The sequence below is a fragment of the Acipenser ruthenus genome, chromosome 1, assembly GCF_902713425.1.
Source record: "Acipenser ruthenus chromosome 1, fAciRut3.2 maternal haplotype, whole genome shotgun sequence".
NCBI lineage: Eukaryota > Metazoa > Chordata > Actinopteri > Acipenseriformes > Acipenseridae > Acipenser > Acipenser ruthenus.
Window position 1 is genome coordinate 106,558,802 of NC_081189.1, and position 21,308 is coordinate 106,580,109.

The following is a 21,308-nucleotide window of genomic DNA, read 5'->3' on the forward strand; positions in this document are numbered from 1 at the left end:
AGGCCATGGATTCACTTAAAAAAAGGCCACTTCATTGGACCCTCCCATCTAACACAGCATACCTTTTTGTCACACCTTCACAAGGTGTGAAATTGTGAATGCAGCATTCATGTTCATCCCACAGATGGTCAATTTAATTGTGATTTAGGGATTGTGAATGCCAAAGAAGAGGACTGAAGCCTGACTAATGTGCCACAAGCCAAACACAAATAATGTTTAACTAACTATTTTCTATATTCACAAATACTGTAGATAAACCATCTAACTGTTAAGCATACAAAATAAAAATATAATAATAAATAATAATAATAATAATAATAATCTTACCCCCGTGTAGTGGTGGTCCCCCTTGTGTAAGTTTTCAGTTCTTTCAAGGAAACTTACTAATCTGAAATCACACATGATCATCGATGAATTCTTCCAGCACAACACCAAAGAACCAATACAGTGTATCCTCAATATTAATGAGCTCGGACTTATTCTGCATTTTTATAGCGTAGAGAATAAAGCTTCCAATATCAATATTTAGAGGCTTGGAGGTGTAGTGGGCCATATGGTTTCTTTTATATATATATATATATATATATATATATATATATATATATATATATATATTTTTTTTTAAATACTGAAGATTGTTGCCTTGAATGCTAGCTCTATAGGTAATCCTCACAATGCTATCACTTACAGCAGAGCTGAAACAGGTCATTAATAACACCCTGCTGCTGAGTGTACCAGAGTAATAACAGCAGCACACACAGAGTATTGAGGTGGAATATTTCAAGGGGAAATTTAATTCAACAGGGCAGTCAATGTCTTTTTGATAAAGTGCACAGACAGCTGAACTATAAAAAGAATATAGCAAATCACCCAGAAATTGCTTTTTCGTGTAAAACTTCCATGTAGAACTATTAGCAAGACACAACTTACAAGTTATCATGCAACTGAAAAGCTGGTCAGACGTTTCCTACCTAAAATCCATCTCAGCCAATGTTTCCAGCAGCTCCGTCCTCACCAGCCAATAGGAACTGTTCCTCAGGGTGAGGAGGTCAACAAGTAGCTGCAGGCCGAGCGCACTGAAGCTGCTGCTGCACAGAGTCATGATGCAGTGCTACAACACAAGACGGGTTACTGTTACAGCAGGTTAGCAAACCACACTGTATGCAGGTAAATTCTATGGAAGGCTTTGATAAAAAAAAAGGTGTAGTTTATATGCAACTGATATGCGGTATCCAAAAAGTGATTATTTAAAAAAAAAAAAACAAGATCATGTAAACTTGGGAATTAAAATACAATATGAATACTTTTTGAGACTTAACACCAGCTAATTGGCACCTTGAGCATTTAGGTTTCATTGTTGTCAAACCTGCCAATAACAACCACTAAAGAACCCTTTTTTCTTTTTTTTTTTTTTACAGCGTTTAATCCGAGTGGTCACTACAGAAAGGTGACCCTTCAATGCATGTGCTATTTAATACAGGTTGGAATGTCGATATGACCCACAACATAATGAAGCCATTTTAAAAACCTTACTATACTCTTCATAAAGCACCTTACCCGAACTGCTGTGCAGGCCAGTTTACATGTAACTGAAGATTCATCTTTCAGGGTCTTTTGTAGTAAAGGCACACAGTCCACCAGGGAAACGTGGTTTCCTGGGAAAGGCCCAGACAACAACATTGTTAGACCAAAGTAAACAAATGGATAAATAAATGTAAATGAAAGAATACATGTTTAGCAGCTTTTTCACTGACTACAGGTCTAGAGACGAGACTTTACACCTCTGTAATTCTACTGACAAGATCGGACTAACAACATTTAGCTTACTTCATTCCGAAAATAAAGTACACTACCATATTTTAATGCTGAATTTAGTCATTTTAGAATACGCTCAGCCTATTCTCTATAATTAACCTCATTTTAAATATTTTCACATTTACAACAATTAGATGTAGAATTTGAAACATAAACATTTAAAACATTGATATTTGCAATGTACCACAGATGTAGAGTATGGAAGGGCTTACCAGTAGAAGTTTTGACATTAGCTAACCAGCTTTCTACATTGAAGCGCGTTTTATTCAGGATGGAATAGATTATTGTCCCACACAGTATTGCAGTAGCTCCTCTGATCTGGGGGTCTCCGTGATCAATGTACTTTAAAATATCAGATATATACTGTTGTTCTGGAACAAAAAACAACATGAAGTTATTTGCATAATCGCTTGTAAAAAGGGATAAACTTTAGCCCAACCCTTTGGCCTGAGCAGGTCTATTGTGAGAATCAGTTTAGGAAAAAGTAAAAAAGGTAAAAATTACTCAATAGTTATCCTGACTAAATGAATAAAAGAGATGTGATACGTTATCAAAGTTTTTGCTCTTGAAAATATCGAGAAAGACTTTTAAAGCAAAAGATCCTTTAGGGTTTTTACTACCAATGGTATTTTTCAATTTAAAGAGTTGACAATATTTCACTATTTAAAGGAAATGCCTATTGGGCTGATATTTTGCTTGTACCTTCTGGTTTGATTCCTTCCAGTGGTGCTCGGTACAGTTTATTGAAGAAAGCCTCTGGATGAAGAGCAGCTGCTGCTCCCACGCAGCTCACAGCCAGGGCCTTGACACTCACCCTCACCTCTTTGTCTGGGACAAGGCCTGCACACAAAAGAAAGACTATTCTTTAATTACTGTATTCCTTCAAAAAAGCACTTTTTAAAACAAATGTTTCTTCTAAAAAATGGTATGCGTCTTAAATTCCAGTATAGTGAGGAGTGTATTAAAATCGCCAACAAATGATGGGAATGTGACTGACTGCACAAGAAAAGACGAACGAAAACGTTACTGCCCGATCGAGTCATCCGTGACATACAGGCAGTCATTTTCAAAGAAGCGGGAGTCATTGTCCGGGAGATGTCAAGTAATAAAAGAGGACTCCAACTCTGAGGATGATGACTAGGAGAGATTCATTGTTGTTACAGGCATGTTAAATTTACCAAGATACAGTATGCTTTACCCATTAGCCTAATAGATGGGTTTGTAGCATTTCATTGCAAAAAAGTGAGTATCCCTTTGTATAAGGGGCTCTTACATGCGTAATTGAGGTTGTACCTTTGTAAATGGATCTTTATTTGAGGTTTTATTTTTTCCTGAAATTGAGGGTGAGAAGTTTGGGCTGTGTCTTGGATAAAGATAATCCACAATAACAATGCATTTATGCATAAATATTTCAATAGCCTCCTTAATATTTCCATTAGATGTCCATGACTTTCCTTTACAAATTGAAACAACATTCAACCATTAGAAATATATCGCAGTCTGGGATGTCCCCACAGAACAGTGCATTTGTATTTTTTTTTTTTAACACAAAGCATCCCCGGGGGCACGAGTTCTACAAAACCAACGCTAACTCTTACCATTTTTTTGTCCATTTAAAAGAAAAGATGCAGACAGAAGACGTACACAGTGGACCAGAGGTGCAGCATTTTGATCTGTGTAGTGACCAATCTCTCCTTTGATTCTGGAGGGCTGTTTGGAAATGATGGCCAAATTAGTTTGTTTCTATGAAATGGATAAAGATCTATTTCTCAAAAGGCGACAAATAAATGACAAAATATGTGGCGACTGCCAATGCTTACCTTGTTTTCAAGTTCTGCCGACTCTAAGGCTTCATCCTTTGGTATCAATCGATCCACGCTGCTGTCGGAGGGCTGTCGACTGTGGCTCTTACTTTCCAGCAAGTGAGGTTTGCTCCGTGCTGTAATTGTAAATTACAATGCGTCACAGGCTACATTCTTTTACTTGTACACAACAGTGCAATATTAACCTATTAATTTCACCAGAATGAGCACAGTGTGAGTAAACTCATATAATCTACGTCTCCATGGCCGCTCCAAAGTAGGACATACTGTATTAATATATAAAACACACAAATAAATAAAACACGATACAAAACCAAAAAAATAGAATTATTACAGTGTAATAGATCAAAGTAGTGGGAAGTTAGTTGACATTCTTGAATTGTATTGTTTGCAAGAGTGGTTCTGTACAGCTGGCTGCTAGCGTACCCAGAGTGGAATCACTAAAGAGTTCCAGGGGCACTTCATGTGGATGGCTTGTGCCCTCTTCCTCCTCATCCTGAAGCTGCCCGATCTGCATTCCTGAGTACTGGCTCTCGCTGCCATCTAGAACCTGCAACACATACGTCAAACCCACTTTGATTACTGCTAAACAAAACTGTGCAAGTTATCTACCAGCCAGGGCAGTTAGAACCAAGGACCAGTGGTACTGATGTGCAGGTCTATCCAAACGAGTCTGATATTGAATTAAGCTGTCCACTGCCTTGTTCCAACTGAGGTGTTGGGTAGTCGAGGACCGGGCTGGAATGCATTGGAGTGGACTGAAAGAGCCACAAGTAAGTACCTCTGTACAAACACTAGTAAAATAATTCAGTTTATGGCTTTATGGTCATAAAGTCTTTATTTGTCCTTGCCCTTGATGCAATACAAGTACAGTGCTGTAAAATGCTTTACAAATTCAGGTATGGCTTATCTTGATGGGGTTTACAGTAGGCATTGATAATTCATAATATTGTCTAAACTAGATCTCATGAATAATGCATAGTTACCAGATATGGATATGTATTGCTAAGCAAGCTTTGGGGTCAATATACAATTGCCTCAATGCAATGTATATCTCTATCTTTCACAGACCACTGGTCTTATATAAAACTGCATGTCAGCGTTAAAGTTAATAATTTATAATTCGGGCTTCTGTTTTTCAGGTTTTATTAATTGTATTTTTCAGTGCTTATTTTTAGTTATTTTCGAGTTTTATGTAGATTGGTTTTTTTCAGGGCTTTCGTTTTTGATATACTGTATGAAATTAGTGTTTTCTGTTACTTTCCAAAATGCTTGAGCGTTTTTTTTTTTGTTTTTTTTGTGTCAAAATATGTATAGTAGTAACTCGACAGTACTTGCACACTTAAGTTGTACCTTCTTTCCTGTGCTGTCTTCCACAACGAAATCCCTATGGTCACGGGCACATTCTTCTGTGGTTTTTGTGTGGAGGCATTTTTGTACATTTTGCCACAATTCTGTTTTAAATCCTCTGTGTCTTAACTGTAATACAGCTTTAAATCCCGCTAACAAGCCTCTATCCTAATTGTAATCTCGTTTTAAATCTCGCAAGCGGAGTCTCCAATAGAAATGTAAGAATGTGTCACTTAGTAGTTGGGGCGGGTTTAAAGTATTGAGAACGAATCACTGATAGATGCAAGTCAGGAATGCGGGACATTGCTCAGCAGCAAAGGGAAATGTATTTCTTATTATTATTGTAGTAAGTTTTATTTTTTTAAATGTGAAAAGGGTAAAGTCAACGTGAATAATTTAACCATTTTCACAGTTTGCAGGGTGATTTCCAGCGTTTATTGGCTATCCACCTATTTATTGTTTTTTGTATCGGGGGTGTTTTATCGGTTAAAACCGAAAATCAGAAGCCCAATTTATAATCTAGCAATTGTCAGCAAACTTGTAGGCCACTGAACACTTTTTAAAAGCTAACCTAGAATAAAAGAGACTCAGAATTACCTAGTAATTTAACTTGGTCACAATTAATGCAGAAATATGTAATCTTCAGTTTCTAACACTTTCTAACTTCACTTCATAGCTATAGGACACCAACCTGCCTCTCTGACTTTTTTGTACCAATATTTAAAGTCAAATATATATTTAGCAGCTTCTGATGAAAAGATCATTAAAATAAAAACTGTCTTTCCAGAAACTAATAAAAAAAAAACTTTATTATGGTTTACTTTATTTTAGCATTAACCTCTCTATTTCCTTCTAAATTTTAATTAACACGTTTAGAAAAAAAAAACAGACATGGATTTTAAAGAAAAAAGTAGATCACTGAAATAGATTACACTGAAAGGGCAGTTGCAAAAAAAAAAAAAAAAGTAGCATATACAGCCTTTTAATTTTTTTTAAAAACTGCACAGAAGCGAGCAAAAGTGGGCTTGCAGCAATGATATGGGGAGCAGGAGGAGAGGTGGAGGTCTAGCTCTTTCCAGCTGGGAGCTGCTGACCTTTTCACTGTCACTAGTGAAGGAGGAAGTAGAGGTAGAGGTATGGTACGTATCGAAGTCCGGACCGTCCCCGGAGGAGCTGGGAGAGACGTCGGGCCCCTCCGTGGAAGTCTGGGATCCCCCCTCAGCCCGCTGCCGCACACTTACAAGCTCTGAACAGTCGGACGGGGTGACGGCCGAGTCGGGACCCTCGGTGGTGGTCTGGGAGCTCTCACTGGCTGGCGAGGAGGCCAGGTTGCTGGGGTCGGAGGGGCCGGCGCTGGTGCTGATCTGGCTGGAGCTGCGGCTCAGCACGTCCTCGTCCTCGGTGCCCTCTCCGCCGGCCATGGTTGAGGCGGTGGCTGTGCTGCTCACTGCCTCCGAGGCCCCACTCAGCTCCACAGAGTCGGCCGACTGCAGGTTGTGCTGGCAGGAGCGAGGCTGCTCTGTGATTATGTCGTGGCCCCCCGAAGAGTCGGCCGACCCCAGAGTCGACACGCCCGAGGAGGAAGGGATTTCACTGCCACTCTCGGTGTTCACTGATCCTAAAAAAAGAAAAAATGTCAATACATGTATTGCATCATTATCAAAACGCTTGTTTGGTTAATACACTGTAGACATTGTCATTTGCCAATATTAGGTGTAAAGAGTAACATGCTAATCAGTCTATCTGAGCAGGACAGAGGGTGTGCTCGCTGATCACACTGAAAAGGTTAAGCACTGTGATAACCCATCAAAAAACAGATCTTATTCAAGAACCACACACCAATGTCAGTGTTCTACCAGTCAAAAGGTTCAGAAAAGTATTTTAAAACATAAGAAAATAACTGTAATGCATCATTTCCATGACATTCCCTATTGTCTTTTGTGATCAATGTCTCCACTGTGGTTTAACTTTGATAGCTTTGGTCATGAAAGAAGTGAACAAATTCTCAGTTGTAGGTGCAAAAAAAATCCACCTGAATCCAGAAATCAATAAAAAAAATTTAAAAAAATAAACTAAAACCCTTTCAGTAACCGTACCAGTGAAAGTTCCAGTGCTGACCTCCGACTTTGTTCCAATGTCATCCTCCAGCCCTTCCTCTTCTCCAGAGAGCAGCTTGCCTGGTAAATGGAAACTATAGATTTTTGGGGAAAGAGGGCTGTTCTAAAATCCAATGAGGCATCTCCAGTTACACACTCTAACGTGTGTGGGATTCACCATGTTCTCTTGTCCCCCTGAACCAAGTCTATTTAAAAGAACTATAATATACTGAAATTATAGTGTTGAATAGTCTATCCACTAAGAGCCGAGATCACCAGGCCACTGCAACTCTAAACAAAGGTGATCCAATTCCAGACAACATTTTGATCTTTACTATATATACACACACACTACATATTTTGTAATGATTTAAATGGTGTGTTGTATTTTTACACACCTTTATATCAAATAAAACATGCCTGCACAGTATGTTTTTCCAGGAGTTTGTGAACTACCTGTAAGCTTTTCAGAGCTGGTGCCTTTTGTTGCTATTATAGGAGGAAACAAACAAGAACTTCAAGAAATAATACTTACCATACATTTCAAAAAGTACAACACAAACACGTGCACTAATCTGATACCAAAACTGCTTTCCATTATGTGATTTTTTCCAAGAAATGTTCCCAATTGTATAAGGGTGCCCAACGTACTGCTAATGACCACTATACTGCACCACACAGACCCATGACATGAATTGTACTGGAGACACTGGTAGGCTTAAAAATAATCACCTTTTTGTTTTCTGAGTAGCAGAGGACTGCATGATGACCCCCCTCCGGCTGCAAGTGACAGGAGAGAAAAGATAAAAGACCAGAAACCACCCAAGTAGAAGGGAAAGTAGAAGGGATGAAGAGAGAAGTGAAACAAAGACCCAAAGCCACTTAGACCAACTCCTGATAAAGATTGTAACACATTAAACGTGCATGTAGCTCCAAATGCCATTTCAATTACTGTACATGTTCCTTACTAATTTATGGTGTTGAAATCAAGCAAGTGGTTCTGTTTCTTCCATATCGAGTTACTAGCATATTTCTCTATACCTGCCATTACATTACTTTGATCTTGTCTGGAGAATACCAAGTACCAGGATGAACAGCCTTGCTCATTCCATTCAAAAAATGTGACATGTAAAATAATTGGTTTACATTGTCACATGATTTAAATGGAAGGAGGAAGGTGGTTATCCCAGCACTTAGGATTCTCCAGGAAAGCTCAAAGCCAGGTAAAGGCAAATAAAATAAAATTAAATTAAATAGGTAAGAATTTCAATACTGGAGCAACACAGCCCAGAACAGTTCCATATTTTCCACTAGTTTCTGGAAAATGTGGTCCATATGAGTAATATAAATATTGTATGTTCTTCTATTTCTAAAGAAGTTGAATTAATTTCCAAGGGAAACTGATGCATGTAAAAAAAAAAAAATAATGATAAAGTAAAAAAAAAAAAAAAGCAAAATTTCATCTTCTCATATATGATGTTCACGAGTAAAAGATATGTGAATCTCTCCTTCAGTAAATTTGGATCTGAAAGAATTAATTCCTTAAATGTCAGGAGAAAAAAGAAAACAGAATTTTAAAACCCTTGTATGTCAAGACTAGTTCAGCGATTTCAAGAGAGTGAAGGAATAAAGAAAGATTTAAAATGTAACCATACAAGGGTAGCTCTTCAGAGAGTGATACAGAAAAAGAAAAAAGCCATGTCATGGGGCTACAGCGACATCCTTTGAAGGAATATTTCTGAATATCTTGGTTTCTCATAGCGCAGATGGTCAGAAGGTGTTGTAAAACTGGGGATCTACAGCAGGTAGTCGATTGCATGTTTCCTCTGTAGTTACTAGCATTCACAAAGAGGGAGTAGCTTCAAATGTCATTTTATTTCCTTTTTCACCGTCCTACTGCATTTACATAATGTTTACACTATGTTGGTTCTGAACCTACTTGCTCTTTAAAAATCTTTGCTTTTGCGTGATTTACCCATCAGGTGAAAGGTGACCTGGCTGGAGGCAATAACTTATACCTAAAATCTTGTGAGAACTCATTCACCTAGCTTTTTCGAACACCGCGTGTGCATTACCTATGAGCTCAAGGATGCTGCCGCTGCGGCTGCGGTTCTCCGTCTCCTCTCGGGAGATGCTGACCTGGGGCATGCTGCCAGCGGTGATGAGCGCGTGCAGGAGGTCAGAGGGCGGCGTGCGGAATGTCTGTTGCAACAGCTCCAAGGCTGCCGTGACCACATTGTGATCGTGGTGCTGCGTGTAATGAAGGGTCAGTTCATACACCTGGGAAGAGAAGGGTACAGCGGTTTATTGATCGCACAATGTGTCGTGGATATATGCTGCAGTCCGAAAATCAAAATGTGATTAATTCATATTGTCTACAAGGATACCAACACCAGATTTAAACATCATCTCTAATAATGATATATTCTTAGAAATCAGTTAGAACACTTGATAAAATTGACTAAATGCATTGACATACTTTAATGTATTAATGGTGCATAATGAAAGTGGTTACTATTTTTTGAATTTTGTGTTGACTTTACTATGCGTAGCTCTTTCAGGACCAAGTAACTTCAGCCCTACTACTGTATAAATAATTACATTGTTTATGTGCTTTTTCACTAATGCCACATAACTTTTTTTACTTTGGTACTGTATAATGTGTTGATCAGCATTAACCAACAATCTAATGCACAATGATGTAAATACCGCTGTCCTTAAACTCTAACATGGACCTCTTCCTATTGTAATTTTAAGATGTTGATAAGGACATCAATAAAACACCTCTGGGAAGAAAAAAAAAATGTGTAGGGTTATTAGGGAGTTTAGATTAGATGTGCAGGGTTATTAGGGAGTTTAGATTTTTAAATACAGGTCTTTACCTGAACAAGCTGCTCTTGGGTGGGGGAGACCTCAGCCTCTTTGCGAGTGACCCCGAAGCTGCCTTTCAGACTGGTATCCTTCACCTGCTGCTGCAGTAAGGGCATCAAGTACCTCAGTGTGAGCAGGACCCCCAGGATCAGAGCGGTGGGATGCTCCTCCTCCACAGGAACCATCAAACCTACAGGGCAGAGGGACGAGTGTGCACTACCTTATTAAGGTTGCCTTTTGTAATATGATTTTGTAAGTGAATCACGGAGATACAATTCCCTGTTAACCTACCTAAGAGTACACTCAGTAGCCAGGTGTAGAAATACTGAGTCCTGCGCGAGTGCTGGCAGATACTGACTGCTGAGCTTGCGGCAGTGCGGCGGATAGTTGGAGAGCTGGACTTGAGATTTCCAACAAAAGATTTCAGTAAAACCTAAAATAAATGCACAATTCAGAATTCTAGCTTTACACAGTTATTTCAGACACTTACTATGTACAGTCTAGAGTATGTATTATGTATTTATAGTCATTTGTTACAGCATCCCATCCCTCCAAGACATCTAGAAAGAGTTCTCAGACCATGCAGTAAGCCTCACCGCAGGTAGACAGGTAATTTGCTGTATAAAGCACAAAACAACATTGTGATAATCTTTTTTTGTGCTCCCATATGTTCTACAGACATAAAATAAAACTGAAAATATAAATATGTTCTGGGAATGAATGAAGTAATAGAATATTCAATGTCTAACCAATTACGATGCTGGCATACTGGCACATGGCCTATAGGGCCCAGTAATTGGACATGAATGTAGTAAAGAGTAGGCTTTCTTTTCCCTACACTAATCAATGGAACACCTGCTACGCAAAATGTAAATGGAAAAAAATGAAGTTAAGTGTTCTAAATTAATCCCACAGTGGCAATTATATCTGAACGTCCTGCTGTTTTTCAAAATTAAAACTAAAGTTCTTACTCAGCTTGCTGCGGCCACAGGTGTAAATGCTAAACCTGATAGCTGCAGTCTTCACAACCTGGTCCAACTGTGTAGTCATGCTTTAGTAATTGTATTTATAATATAATTTTAAGATTATACAACTATCACTTAAAGTATATGCTGATATGAAAACATTTTCACTTTGTCACTTTCATCATGTTCATATATACAGCAGTGTGGCCAGGAAAAAAAAACTGCCTCCCCAGTGAAATCAATGGAGAAATCCAGTTTTTATTGCCCATGAGGCTCCTGTATAATTCACTCAAGTCTAGGGAGGATGTGTCAGAGATAATGAAATCGCACTGCATCACAGGCTACATTTAGAGCATGATGTAATTCCAGTGTCCTCTGTAGAGGCAGGGGAATAGTCTCTTCCACTACACGGCATTCTGGCCTTTTGGTAAGGGACACAAGGGAAGGCAACAATTTTTACCATTCCCCATACAGTACATTCTGTACATCGGAAGGCTTAAAATGAACATGAATGTTGTTTCTGTGTAAAATGAGTAAAAAGAGTGAAATTGCAGGAAGGTATTGGTTTGATCATGTACACCAGGGGTGTCCAATCTAGGTCCTGGAGGGCATGTGTCTCTCCTGGTTTTTGTTCCAACTGTATCCTAAATTACTTAACTGGAATAATAATTGGTAATAATTGGTCCAATTAAGTAATTCAAGACACAGTTGAACAAAAACCAGGAGGGACACCGGCCCTCCAGGACCAGGATTGGACACCCCAGATGTACACAAACTGGACTGTATAAGAGAGTGTCTTTATACTGTGAACTATAACTTATGCTCAACTGTTGCATAATCTAGAGACATGGCAGGAAATGGTATAACAAATAGGGAGAGTATGTGAAAAAGGCAGCAAGTCATAAATAGCTGGCATAGAAGAAAAGAGAATATTCTGTTCTCCCCTCTGTAGCTTTAACCTTATAAGGTATTGCTAATGCATGGCCATGGGGGCGGGGATGGAGGGGCTAGAAAGAATAGTCTCCGATGTAGCATAACTCGGTTGCTTTACACATATGGACATAAAAACTGTCTGTCAAAAAACATATAAACACACTTAACTGAGATACAGCCTCAGGCTCATTCGGGACGGTAACCCCCAGTTCAGGTAGATATTGCGCACCTACTCTGTAACTGTTTTAAACTCGCTGACTCTTATTTTGCCAAGAGTTCTATGTTGCAATAACTGTTTGTTTCTGTATCAATAACCAATGGATATTAAAATGTAATTTGAGTGTTAACATTTACCATTGTAAATGACTGATCATTGATGTGGAATAATTCATATTAAATAACTATTAATTAATACAAGGCTTAGGAGATTTGATACAACTATAATTATAAAAAATTTTTGACATGCATTCGGATACAAAAAATCAGGACCTTCATATTCGCTAGAAATGACAAAAATACCTTGCACTTATTTACCGTCTCACCAGAAGTTGCGCGACAGTTTCAAAAAATGGCAAATGAAAAAGAGCTCTGTGAGATTCATATATTAAAAACAAAAAATAAAAAACCACAGGATTAACACAACAACTCTTCAGCCTTGTCACAAAGACGGCCGGAGTGGGTGGCGTCAGACCAGAGCCAGGAAATAAACAACGGAGACTTGGGGTTTTGGTGAAGCTGAGCGAATGCTTTCGCTCAGCATTTAATAAACAGAACAGAAAATAAAAAGGTTTGCAACAAAAACACAGGACACGGCACTTACGCCAAAATAAACAGATAAACAAAACGAACAGACACTGACACACAGGGACGAACACTAAACAAACACGTACCACGTAGCAATTGCTTCTCTATAGATTATCTCCTCACTCTCTCCCGTTCCTTCGCCCTGAACACACAACCCCGACTGAAAGAAAATGTGTCTATATATACTGTTGTGCTGGGATTCAATTACTAATTAATTATTCACTTGAATCCCAGCACGTGAATTAATTCTGTGCAACCCCGTGCTTACATATTACATTTAACCAGCACGTGAAGTGATTTGTGCCCTCCTCGTGCCTAAATACAAATCTACACTTTTTAAATCACACGTGAAACACAGACCCGTTTATATCCCGTGTACCAATCTATACACCAACATTAACACACGCACGCAACATACAACACATAATATGCACACAGGGGCGGGGCACATTGCCACATATACCCCCCCCTGTGCAAAGCACACATGGCCTCAACGGCCACCTCCCCCCTTAAAAATCCAGCAGTCCAGGACAAAGTCTCGGGCTGGGAAGGGAGGCTTCAGTGGGCACATGGCGCTCAGCTGGCCATGCTGTCAGCACCCCTGCCGGTAGTGGCACGGCTGACAGCCTGCTGGTCCACTCCTGCAGCGAAACTGCTGCTGGGGAAAGTGGTCTCCTGACCTCTCCCCCTGTCTTTGTAGCCGGTAGCTCCCTTTGGTGGGGCTTCGACCACAGGACTTCCGGCAGCGAAGCTGCAGTGGGAGCAGGTCTCTGGACCTCCCCCACGATCTCCGGCAGCGAAACTGCTGCAGTGGGAGCAGGTCTCCGGACCTCCCCCACGATCTCTGGCAGCGAAACTGCTGCAGTGGGAGCAGGTCTCCTGACCTCCCCCACGATCTCCGGCAGCGAAACTGCTGCTGGGGTTGGTGGTCTCCAGACCTCCTCCCCCTTCTTCGCGGCCGACAGCTCCCCTTTCTGGGGCTCCGGCCACCATACTCCCTGTGGTGGAGGTACGGGAAGCAGAGACAGCTCCTGCTGTTCTGCTTCTGGCAGTGGCAGAGGCAGAGGCAGCTCCTGCTCCTCTGCTCCTGAAAGTGGCAGAGGCAGCTCCTGCTGCTCTGCTCCTTGCGGTGGTGGAGGCAGAGGCAGCTCCTGCTCCTCTGCTCCTAGTGGAGGAAGTGGAGGAAGTGGTGGAGGTGGCGGAGGCAGAGGCAGCTCCTGCTCCTCTGCTCCTGGCGGTGGTGGAGGCAGAGGCAGCTCCTGCTCCTCTGCTCCTAGTGGAGGAAGCGGTGGTGGTGGTGGAGGCAGAGGCAGCTCCTGCTCCTCTGCTCCTGGCGGTGGTGGAGGCAGAGGCAGCTCCTGCTCCTCTGCTCCTAGTGGAGGAAGCGGTGGAGGTGGCGGAGGCAGAAGCAGCTCCTGCTGCTCTGCTCCTTGCGGTGGAGGCAGAGGCCATGGGGCTGATGCTGGCCACTCAGAGGGAGGCTGTGGCGGTGCTGGCTCCCTCTGCTGTGGCGGCTGGGCTGCGCCGTGCTCCCTTCAGCAGCATAAATAGAGGCTGCTGGGGGACACCAGCATCCTGCCCTTCTCCCCCCCAGAAAAATTCAGGGGGTTGAGCCTGTAACTCCTCCCCTTCTGGCTCTTGGGACGGCAGCGATGGCTCCTCCCCCTTTAGCTCTCGGGATGGCAGCAGCAGGTGAACCAACAGGTATTCTCCCTCTGCTGGCAGCTTGGGTCCTAGGGCTGTGGAAGCCCCGACTTCCCTCTCTTCGGGCTGTGGACGCACCGACTCCTCCCTTTTGGGCTGTGGACGCACAGACTCCTCCCTTTTGGGCTGTGGACGCACAGACTCCCCCCTCTTGGGCTGTGGACGCACAGACTCCCCCCTCTTGGGCTGTGGACGTTCGGGCTCCCCCCACTCAGGCGTAGGACGTTCGGGCTCCTCCCACTCAGGCGTAGGACGTTCGGGCTCCTCCCACTCAGGCGTAGGATGTTCGGGCTCCTCCCGCTTGGGCTGTGGACGCTCGGGCTCCTCCCGCTCGGGCTGTGGACGCTCAGGCTCCTCCCGCTCGGGCTGTGGACGCTCAGGCTCCTCCCGCTCGGGCTGTGGACGCTCAGTCTCCTCCCGCTCGGGCTGTGGACGCTCAGGCTCCTCCCGCTCGGGCTGTGGAGGCAAAACCAGCAGGCATTCTTCCTCTGCTGGTGGAGACGGGGACAGCAGGCATTCTTCCTCTGCTGGTGGACCTGCTACCTGGGCTGTTGTAGTTATGACCGCCTCCAGGTAGCTGAGGACCAACTCCACACCTTCCTCCCAGGTGCTTACAGTCTGTTCCCTCTCATACGCCTCCCATCGCTCGCTGTCCATCAACCGCAGGAACCGGACGGCTACTGGTATAGACTGGGCCTCCAGCCCAGCATTTTCCAGAATCCAGTCCCGCAGTTTGATGGCGTCTTCTGCCAATTTTTTTTTTTTTTTTGTGTTTTTTTTTGTTTTTTTTAATCCAAATATGCGGTTCCTGCTCTGGCCTGAGTCCTGGAGGCGCTGTAGATCCCACGCAGGACACCACGTGTCACAAAGACGGCCGGAGTGGGTGGCGTCAGACCAGAGCCAGGAAATAAACAACGGAGACTTGGGGTTTTGGTGAAGCTGAGCGAATGCTTTCGCTCAGCATTTAATAAACAGAACAGAAAATAAAAAGGTTTGCAACAAAAACACAGGACACGGCACTTACGCCAAAATAAACAGATAAACAAAACGAACAGACACTGACACACAGGGACGAACACTAAACAAACACGTACCACGTAGCAATTGCTTCTCTATAGATTATCTCCTCACTCTCTCCCGTTCCTTCGCCCTGAACACACAACCCCGACTGAAAGAAAATGTGTCTATATATACTGTTGTGCTGGGATTCAATTACTAATTAATTATTCACTTGAATCACAGCACGTGAATTAATTCTGTGCAACCCCGTGCTTACATATTACATTTAACCAGCACGTGAAGTGATTTGTGCCCTCCTCGTGCCTAAATACAAATCTACACTTTTTAAATCACACGTGAAACACAGACCCGTTTATATCCCGTGTACCAATCTATACACCAACATTAACACACGCACGCAACATACAACACATAATATGCACACAGGGGCGGGGCACATTGCCACAAGCCTCTACTAAAAGTTTTAGACATCAAAAAGTAAACAAACCAGATTATGCGCACGCACACATAGTGATCTCTATGGAAAGCCATCTTAGCGTGAGTCAGAAGAATCTCACGCGACAGAAACAGTGCCCAACTTGTGGAAATGTTGTGTAGTGATTTTAAATTATATATATATATAAATTTTGTTGCGACTCTGTTATGTGGAATGTAATAAAGTTTCAGTTTTCGTTTGCTTGTTCAGCTACAAAAAGGCACAAGTAACCCTCATGTTATTACTATATGAAAATGTGTCTAAGTGAAGAAACGGCAATGGCAAGAAATGAAAAAAAAAAAAAATATATATATATATATATATATATATATATATATATATATCACTGTAACAGGGCGAGCAGCCCTGTACATTGTTTTGTTTATTTTAGTTTAGAACTGAGTCCCCTCTGCCCCTGTGCAGATTAGTGTTTTGTGTTTATTATGATTTAGTATTGTATTTTATATGACGGCGAGGCGCCGCAGGTTTTGTTTTTGTATTTATTGTTATTATTATGTTTAGATGACTGAGTAGCCTTTTTTTTATTATTTGGTGACGTGGATGGGAAGCCCCATCCAACACAGCAGAAATTGTGACAGAGATCGAATGATTCTTGGTGTTAGATCTCCCTCCCGACCTGCAAGGCAGCTGCATAAAGGGAACAGAATACCCTGGACTAAACGGCATGACAGTTTATTCCCAGGGTTAGGTGGAAGTCGGTCATCTAGAAAGGGGGCAAAGCTACGGTATACAAACTCAATGACCCGGATGGGAAACGGTGTGGCATCCGCAGATTGGAGGAGCAGATGTGCTTGTTGTTATAAAAATGGGACGTAGTGATGTGATCTGTTCCTTTGTGAATGGTTACATTAAATGATCAGAAGGAGAAACTGTGCTGTGAAACGTGAGTGTTTTGTTTGTCGTTAATAATACTGTTTGTAATTATCTGGACGGCTAATACGATGCGGAGCTGTCGCCAAAGTCCAGCACTAAACCCGGATCAACAACACTGCACTTTTATTGTCACCAAAGAACTGTATTCACCACGAGCACTAGAGCACACACTGTGGATTGGTGTTTGTGTATGTGATATGTGTGGGTGAACTGAAACAGAACTATTATTTCGGGGCAAACCCGCAGATTATAAATAAGCAATAGACACCGCTGTATTGCTTCATTAACATTGGTATTGTTTACTGCTGTTAGCCATCAGGCATTGGATTATACAATTAAACCTTCATTGCACCTGGATTATCGTTGTTTGTCTGATTATTGATCACCTGCACACTGTTAACCACTTTGCCACAGCGATACTTGAAGATAATATCCTTAAGGAATAGAAAGACGACAAGCATTGAATTGACAACAGAACTGGCCGAAGGCACAGGTGTCGTTGTCCATCCATCAAGTCCAAAGCACCTTTGACCATTGTTCCATAGTCCAATTTCTGTGTTCTTGTGGATAATTTAGCCTTTTAGTCTTGTTCCCCTTTCTTAACAAAGATATTCTTACTGCAACATATCCTTTAAGTCCTGATTTCAAGAGTGATGTCAATGCTTGTCTTCTTTCTATTCCTTAAGGATATTATCTTCAAGTATTGCTCATCCTTGTTAGACAGCTTTTTGGGTTTTCCAGTCCTGGGTTTGTCAATTACAGATGATGTTTCTCTGTACTTGTTTAATATGCTTCGGTTACCACACCTTGAAAATCGAGTGATGCGAGCTATTTCACTCAATGTTTTTCTTTCTTTATGCAAGTCAAGGTTGTTGTAATAGTAGAAAACACTAGTGGAGGCTTTGAGTAAATTGTTGATGCTCATAATGCATCAGAGAAGAAAAATGCAACATGTCTAAGACTTTTGCACAGCAGTGTATATATACTACACACACACGTCGCAGACAAAAGTATTTGGGCAGTTAAAAAAATGAGAAACCGCAAAGAAAGTGACTTCTATCATTTCTAATTGTTCCATTGAAAGATAGAAATTACAGTAGAGATTCAGCTTTATAATAAAACAACACTTCTTGCATAACATGCATCAAATGGAAAGTAACATGCAAAAACTAATTTCATACTTTGATAAAAGTATTTGGGCAATCAACATATTTTGTTTGAAACCCATTTGTTGCTGATTATTGACAAGTATCATGATTAAAAACCAACACCTGATGCTGAACCAACACCAGTGCAGAAAAATAAATTGGAAATTCGGGATTCAAAAAAGCAACAAAAATGGTTAAAACTAAAGAGTACGGCAACAATCTCAAAATGACAGTGATACAACTAAACAAAAAAGAAGAAACTACCAGAAAAACAGCAGAAAGACTTGGTTTACCGAAAAACGGTGCGTGGGCTATTATTGACAAACACAGGAACTACTGCAACTAGCTCCAGGTGTGGAAGACCAAGAAAGATTTCTGCAAATCTGGAAGAAGAATCGTTCGAACAGCCCGGCAAAATCCTCGGATTACTGCAAAAGATTTGACACAAGAACTGAGAGAAGATGGTCAAGAAATTCACGAGCGAACAAGATGAATGTCTATGGGCGTAAACCAAGATGCAAACCTTTTAAAAACAATACACAAGAGAAAGCGATTGGAGTTTTCCATTGAATACTTGAAGAAGCCTGATGATTTCTTCAACCAAATGTTATGGTCAGACGAATCCAAAATATTACTTTCTTTCACCAAGAAAGCAACAATATGTTTAGAGGGAAGAAAATAATTTAAAGAAAAGTTCATCATGCCCAGTGTTAAACATGGTGGAGGTGATGGCATGGGCTTGTTTTTCTTCATCAGGCACTGGTGACCTTTGTATTGTAGATGTATTGTAGAAGAAATCAACAAATGCTGCAAAATATCAAGACATTTAGCACTCTCATTTGTTACCCAATGCTAGAAGGCTTATTGGACAGAAGTTTGTACTCCAGCAGGATAATGACCCTAAGCATTCTGCAAAGTCTACAAATGAATTTCTGAAAAAGAATTACAGTTATATTCGTCAGTCCCCAGACTTAAATCCCATCGAGATGTTGTGGATTGACTTGAAGGCTAATGTTGCAAAAAGGAAACCAAAGTCGATTGTAGAACTCAAAGCTATATGTGTTGAAGAATGGGCAAAAATATATCTGGAAAGATGTCAGGAACTGGTTTCAAAATACAAAAAAAAAAAGACTGCAACCTGTAAAGGAAGCAAAGGAGGGGGCACACAAAATACTAAAGGGTGCCCAAATACTTTTGTCAAAGTATGAAATTCATTGTTGTATGTTATTTTGTAATAACTTGTTTTATTATAAAGCTGAATCTATACTTTAATGTATATCTTTCAATATAACAATTAGAAATTATAGAAATAACTTTTTAAGTTTTTTTTCTAAATTTTTTATTTTTTTTTAAACTGCCCAAATAATTTTGTCTGTGACTGTATATATTTAGTGTTTTCATAGCCACGTGAAGCAATGCCTTTATCTAGTTACATGCCATAATATCAAGCATCAGTATTGTTTGAGCATGGGTAAAGAGTAATTGAGGTCACGGCTACCTTGATTTCAAGGTCGTTGGCAAAGTTCCCGAGCGCTGCCATGACCTTTGGGATAGCTGCTGCCAGTGTCTCCTGCACGGCTTCCTCCGGTCGCTTGCTGATGCGTGTTAGGCAGGGCAGCAGATTGACCAGATACGGCCTGATTTGGAAAATAAAGATAGCAGTGTTACTAATAAGTATTATACACCGATACCAACATCACCACCTTTAAATTTCTAATGCAAAAAAGTATGACAAACAGAAAGAAAAACCAATGACTTGTGCTAAAGAATTGTATCACAGTTAGGGAATGGGTTCGACACAGCAATATATTTGAAATGGATAGGACAGTGTTCATTCTTGATGGTCATAAAAGTTTGCTGTGCGCTTCACATAATGGACCTTTAACTTTAAAAAGATATTCATGAACCTGTTCAACAGTGTAGAAGGGTGACTTTATACAGCAGACTAGATCATTTTCATAAATATTATTTTATTCATAAAAACTTTGGAGAAAAAAAGAAAAAAAAGTTGTGAATAGAAACCACTGTTTCATAGTCTAGCCTATATTCTTGTAGGGTGTGCATTACACATTGTCCTTGATATCAATAACCTGACGATAATAAAATACTCTGTAAAGATTACCTGCATTTCTGTGGCCGTACAAGATGTGAAAGCTCTGCAAACCTCCACAGTGCTGCTCTCAGGCTCCTTGAAGCACCGTTCTGCATACAAAAATAACAAAAGGCTTGTATCTTTGTTGTTTCATTTAATTAAAAACTGGTAGGATTCCCCAAATCATATAAATCTGAAGATCACGGACTAAAGTTGGGCAGAAAAATCTATGTACTGTACAATACTCATTCCAAATTGCCCTGAGTACTGCACTCATGGTTAAAATCTAAGTGACTGCTTTGGTCCTAGGATTTTCATTGGGAAGAATAATGTTTGTAAAACTAGGTTGTTAACAGTTCCTGTGTAAATCGTAATTGTCAAGCTGTGACTGATGTGCAACATGTACATTTATCTACACACCACCACATACACCAAGAACTATGTCTAACAAAGACAGGATGTCCTAAGCCTTCCTTTTCTTTTTTCAAAGCTAGGTGTTAATGGGCTTAGTGGTTCATTAGGGGCAAAATCAAATAACACCCCAGCAGAGGTGTATTAGTGCACTAGGGATGGGTTGTCGAATAAAAACATATTCGAATAGCATATTACATATTCGAGTACACAAAAAAGCCTTATACACTTTTAATGCTAAAGTGTTAAAAGTCAGTCTTAAACCCTAAGTCAAAGTTTGTTATTTGCATGTTAAATGTAAGGACCCTAATTAATTATGCAATGCTGTAACAGCAAAATTCTACAGTAAATGTATTCTGTTTGAAATTGTTGCCTTGTTTTTAGCTAATGTTAACAGATCCCTCCTTGAGTTCCCCTCTAATGACTGGCAGCTTCTGCGCTGTTGCTAGGCAGTCATGAAAGAACTTCCGGGTATGGCACCAGCAAACTTTAAATGTATAAAATAATGTATATAGCAAGTGCTAAAAGAAGGAAGCCAAACCTGAGTAACATTGAAATTAGAACGTTAATTTAACTTTATGATGAATATAAAAGAGTAAGTAGATAAATGGTAAGTAGAACAACACAGTGACTAAGAAAAAGCAAGATACTTGGAAAGGAGTTATTTTTAACGCTGGACTGCAGTTCAACAAACATCTACTGTGGCTGGATAGTGACGTCAACATTTGCACTGGCCATTAAAAGTACAACCAGGTGTTCTTGTTTTGAATTATTTACATGTTATTGAAAAACAAAGTAACTTGACTTAGATTCATCTGAGGTCAGTGCTCAATGGCTGGTTGTAATTGGTAGTATTGTTAGACTATTGTAACGCGCTGTGACGTTGCTGCTCATGTTTCATTGAGTT

At 40.7% G+C, this 21,308-nt stretch overlaps 1 protein-coding gene across 5 annotated transcripts in view; it reads right to left on the reverse strand.

The window, feature by feature from the left end:
• Positions 1 to 21,308, reverse strand: part of LOC117420682 (huntingtin-like) — an 86,714-nt gene that overhangs the window by 43,067 nt on the left and 22,339 nt on the right. For 2 of the 5 annotated variants that reach the window (XM_059033501.1, XM_034034214.3), the window contains exons 5-20: positions 20,021 to 20,100; positions 19,397 to 19,535; positions 10,247 to 10,388; positions 9,967 to 10,145; positions 9,160 to 9,364; positions 7,817 to 7,864; positions 7,085 to 7,165; positions 6,230 to 6,606; positions 4,065 to 4,188; positions 3,636 to 3,754; positions 3,414 to 3,525; positions 2,518 to 2,655; positions 2,028 to 2,186; positions 1,558 to 1,655; positions 972 to 1,111; positions 328 to 388 (exon numbers count right to left, since the gene is read on the reverse strand). In XM_059033501.1, the coding sequence (XP_058889484.1) occupies positions 328 to 388; positions 972 to 1,111; positions 1,558 to 1,655; positions 2,028 to 2,186; positions 2,518 to 2,655; positions 3,414 to 3,525; positions 3,636 to 3,754; positions 4,065 to 4,188; positions 6,230 to 6,606; positions 7,085 to 7,165; positions 7,817 to 7,864; positions 9,160 to 9,364; positions 9,967 to 10,145; positions 10,247 to 10,388; positions 19,397 to 19,535; positions 20,021 to 20,100 (2,202 nt within the window). Of the gene's footprint in view, positions 1 to 327; positions 389 to 971; positions 1,112 to 1,557; positions 1,656 to 2,027; positions 2,187 to 2,517; positions 2,656 to 3,413; positions 3,526 to 3,635; positions 3,755 to 4,064; positions 4,189 to 6,229; positions 6,607 to 7,084; positions 7,180 to 7,816; positions 7,865 to 9,159; positions 9,365 to 9,966; positions 10,146 to 10,246; positions 10,389 to 19,396; positions 19,536 to 20,020; positions 20,101 to 21,308 lie in introns of those variants that run through there. The other 3 variants (XM_059033505.1, XM_059033504.1, XM_059033509.1) reach the window with 2 other exon arrangements.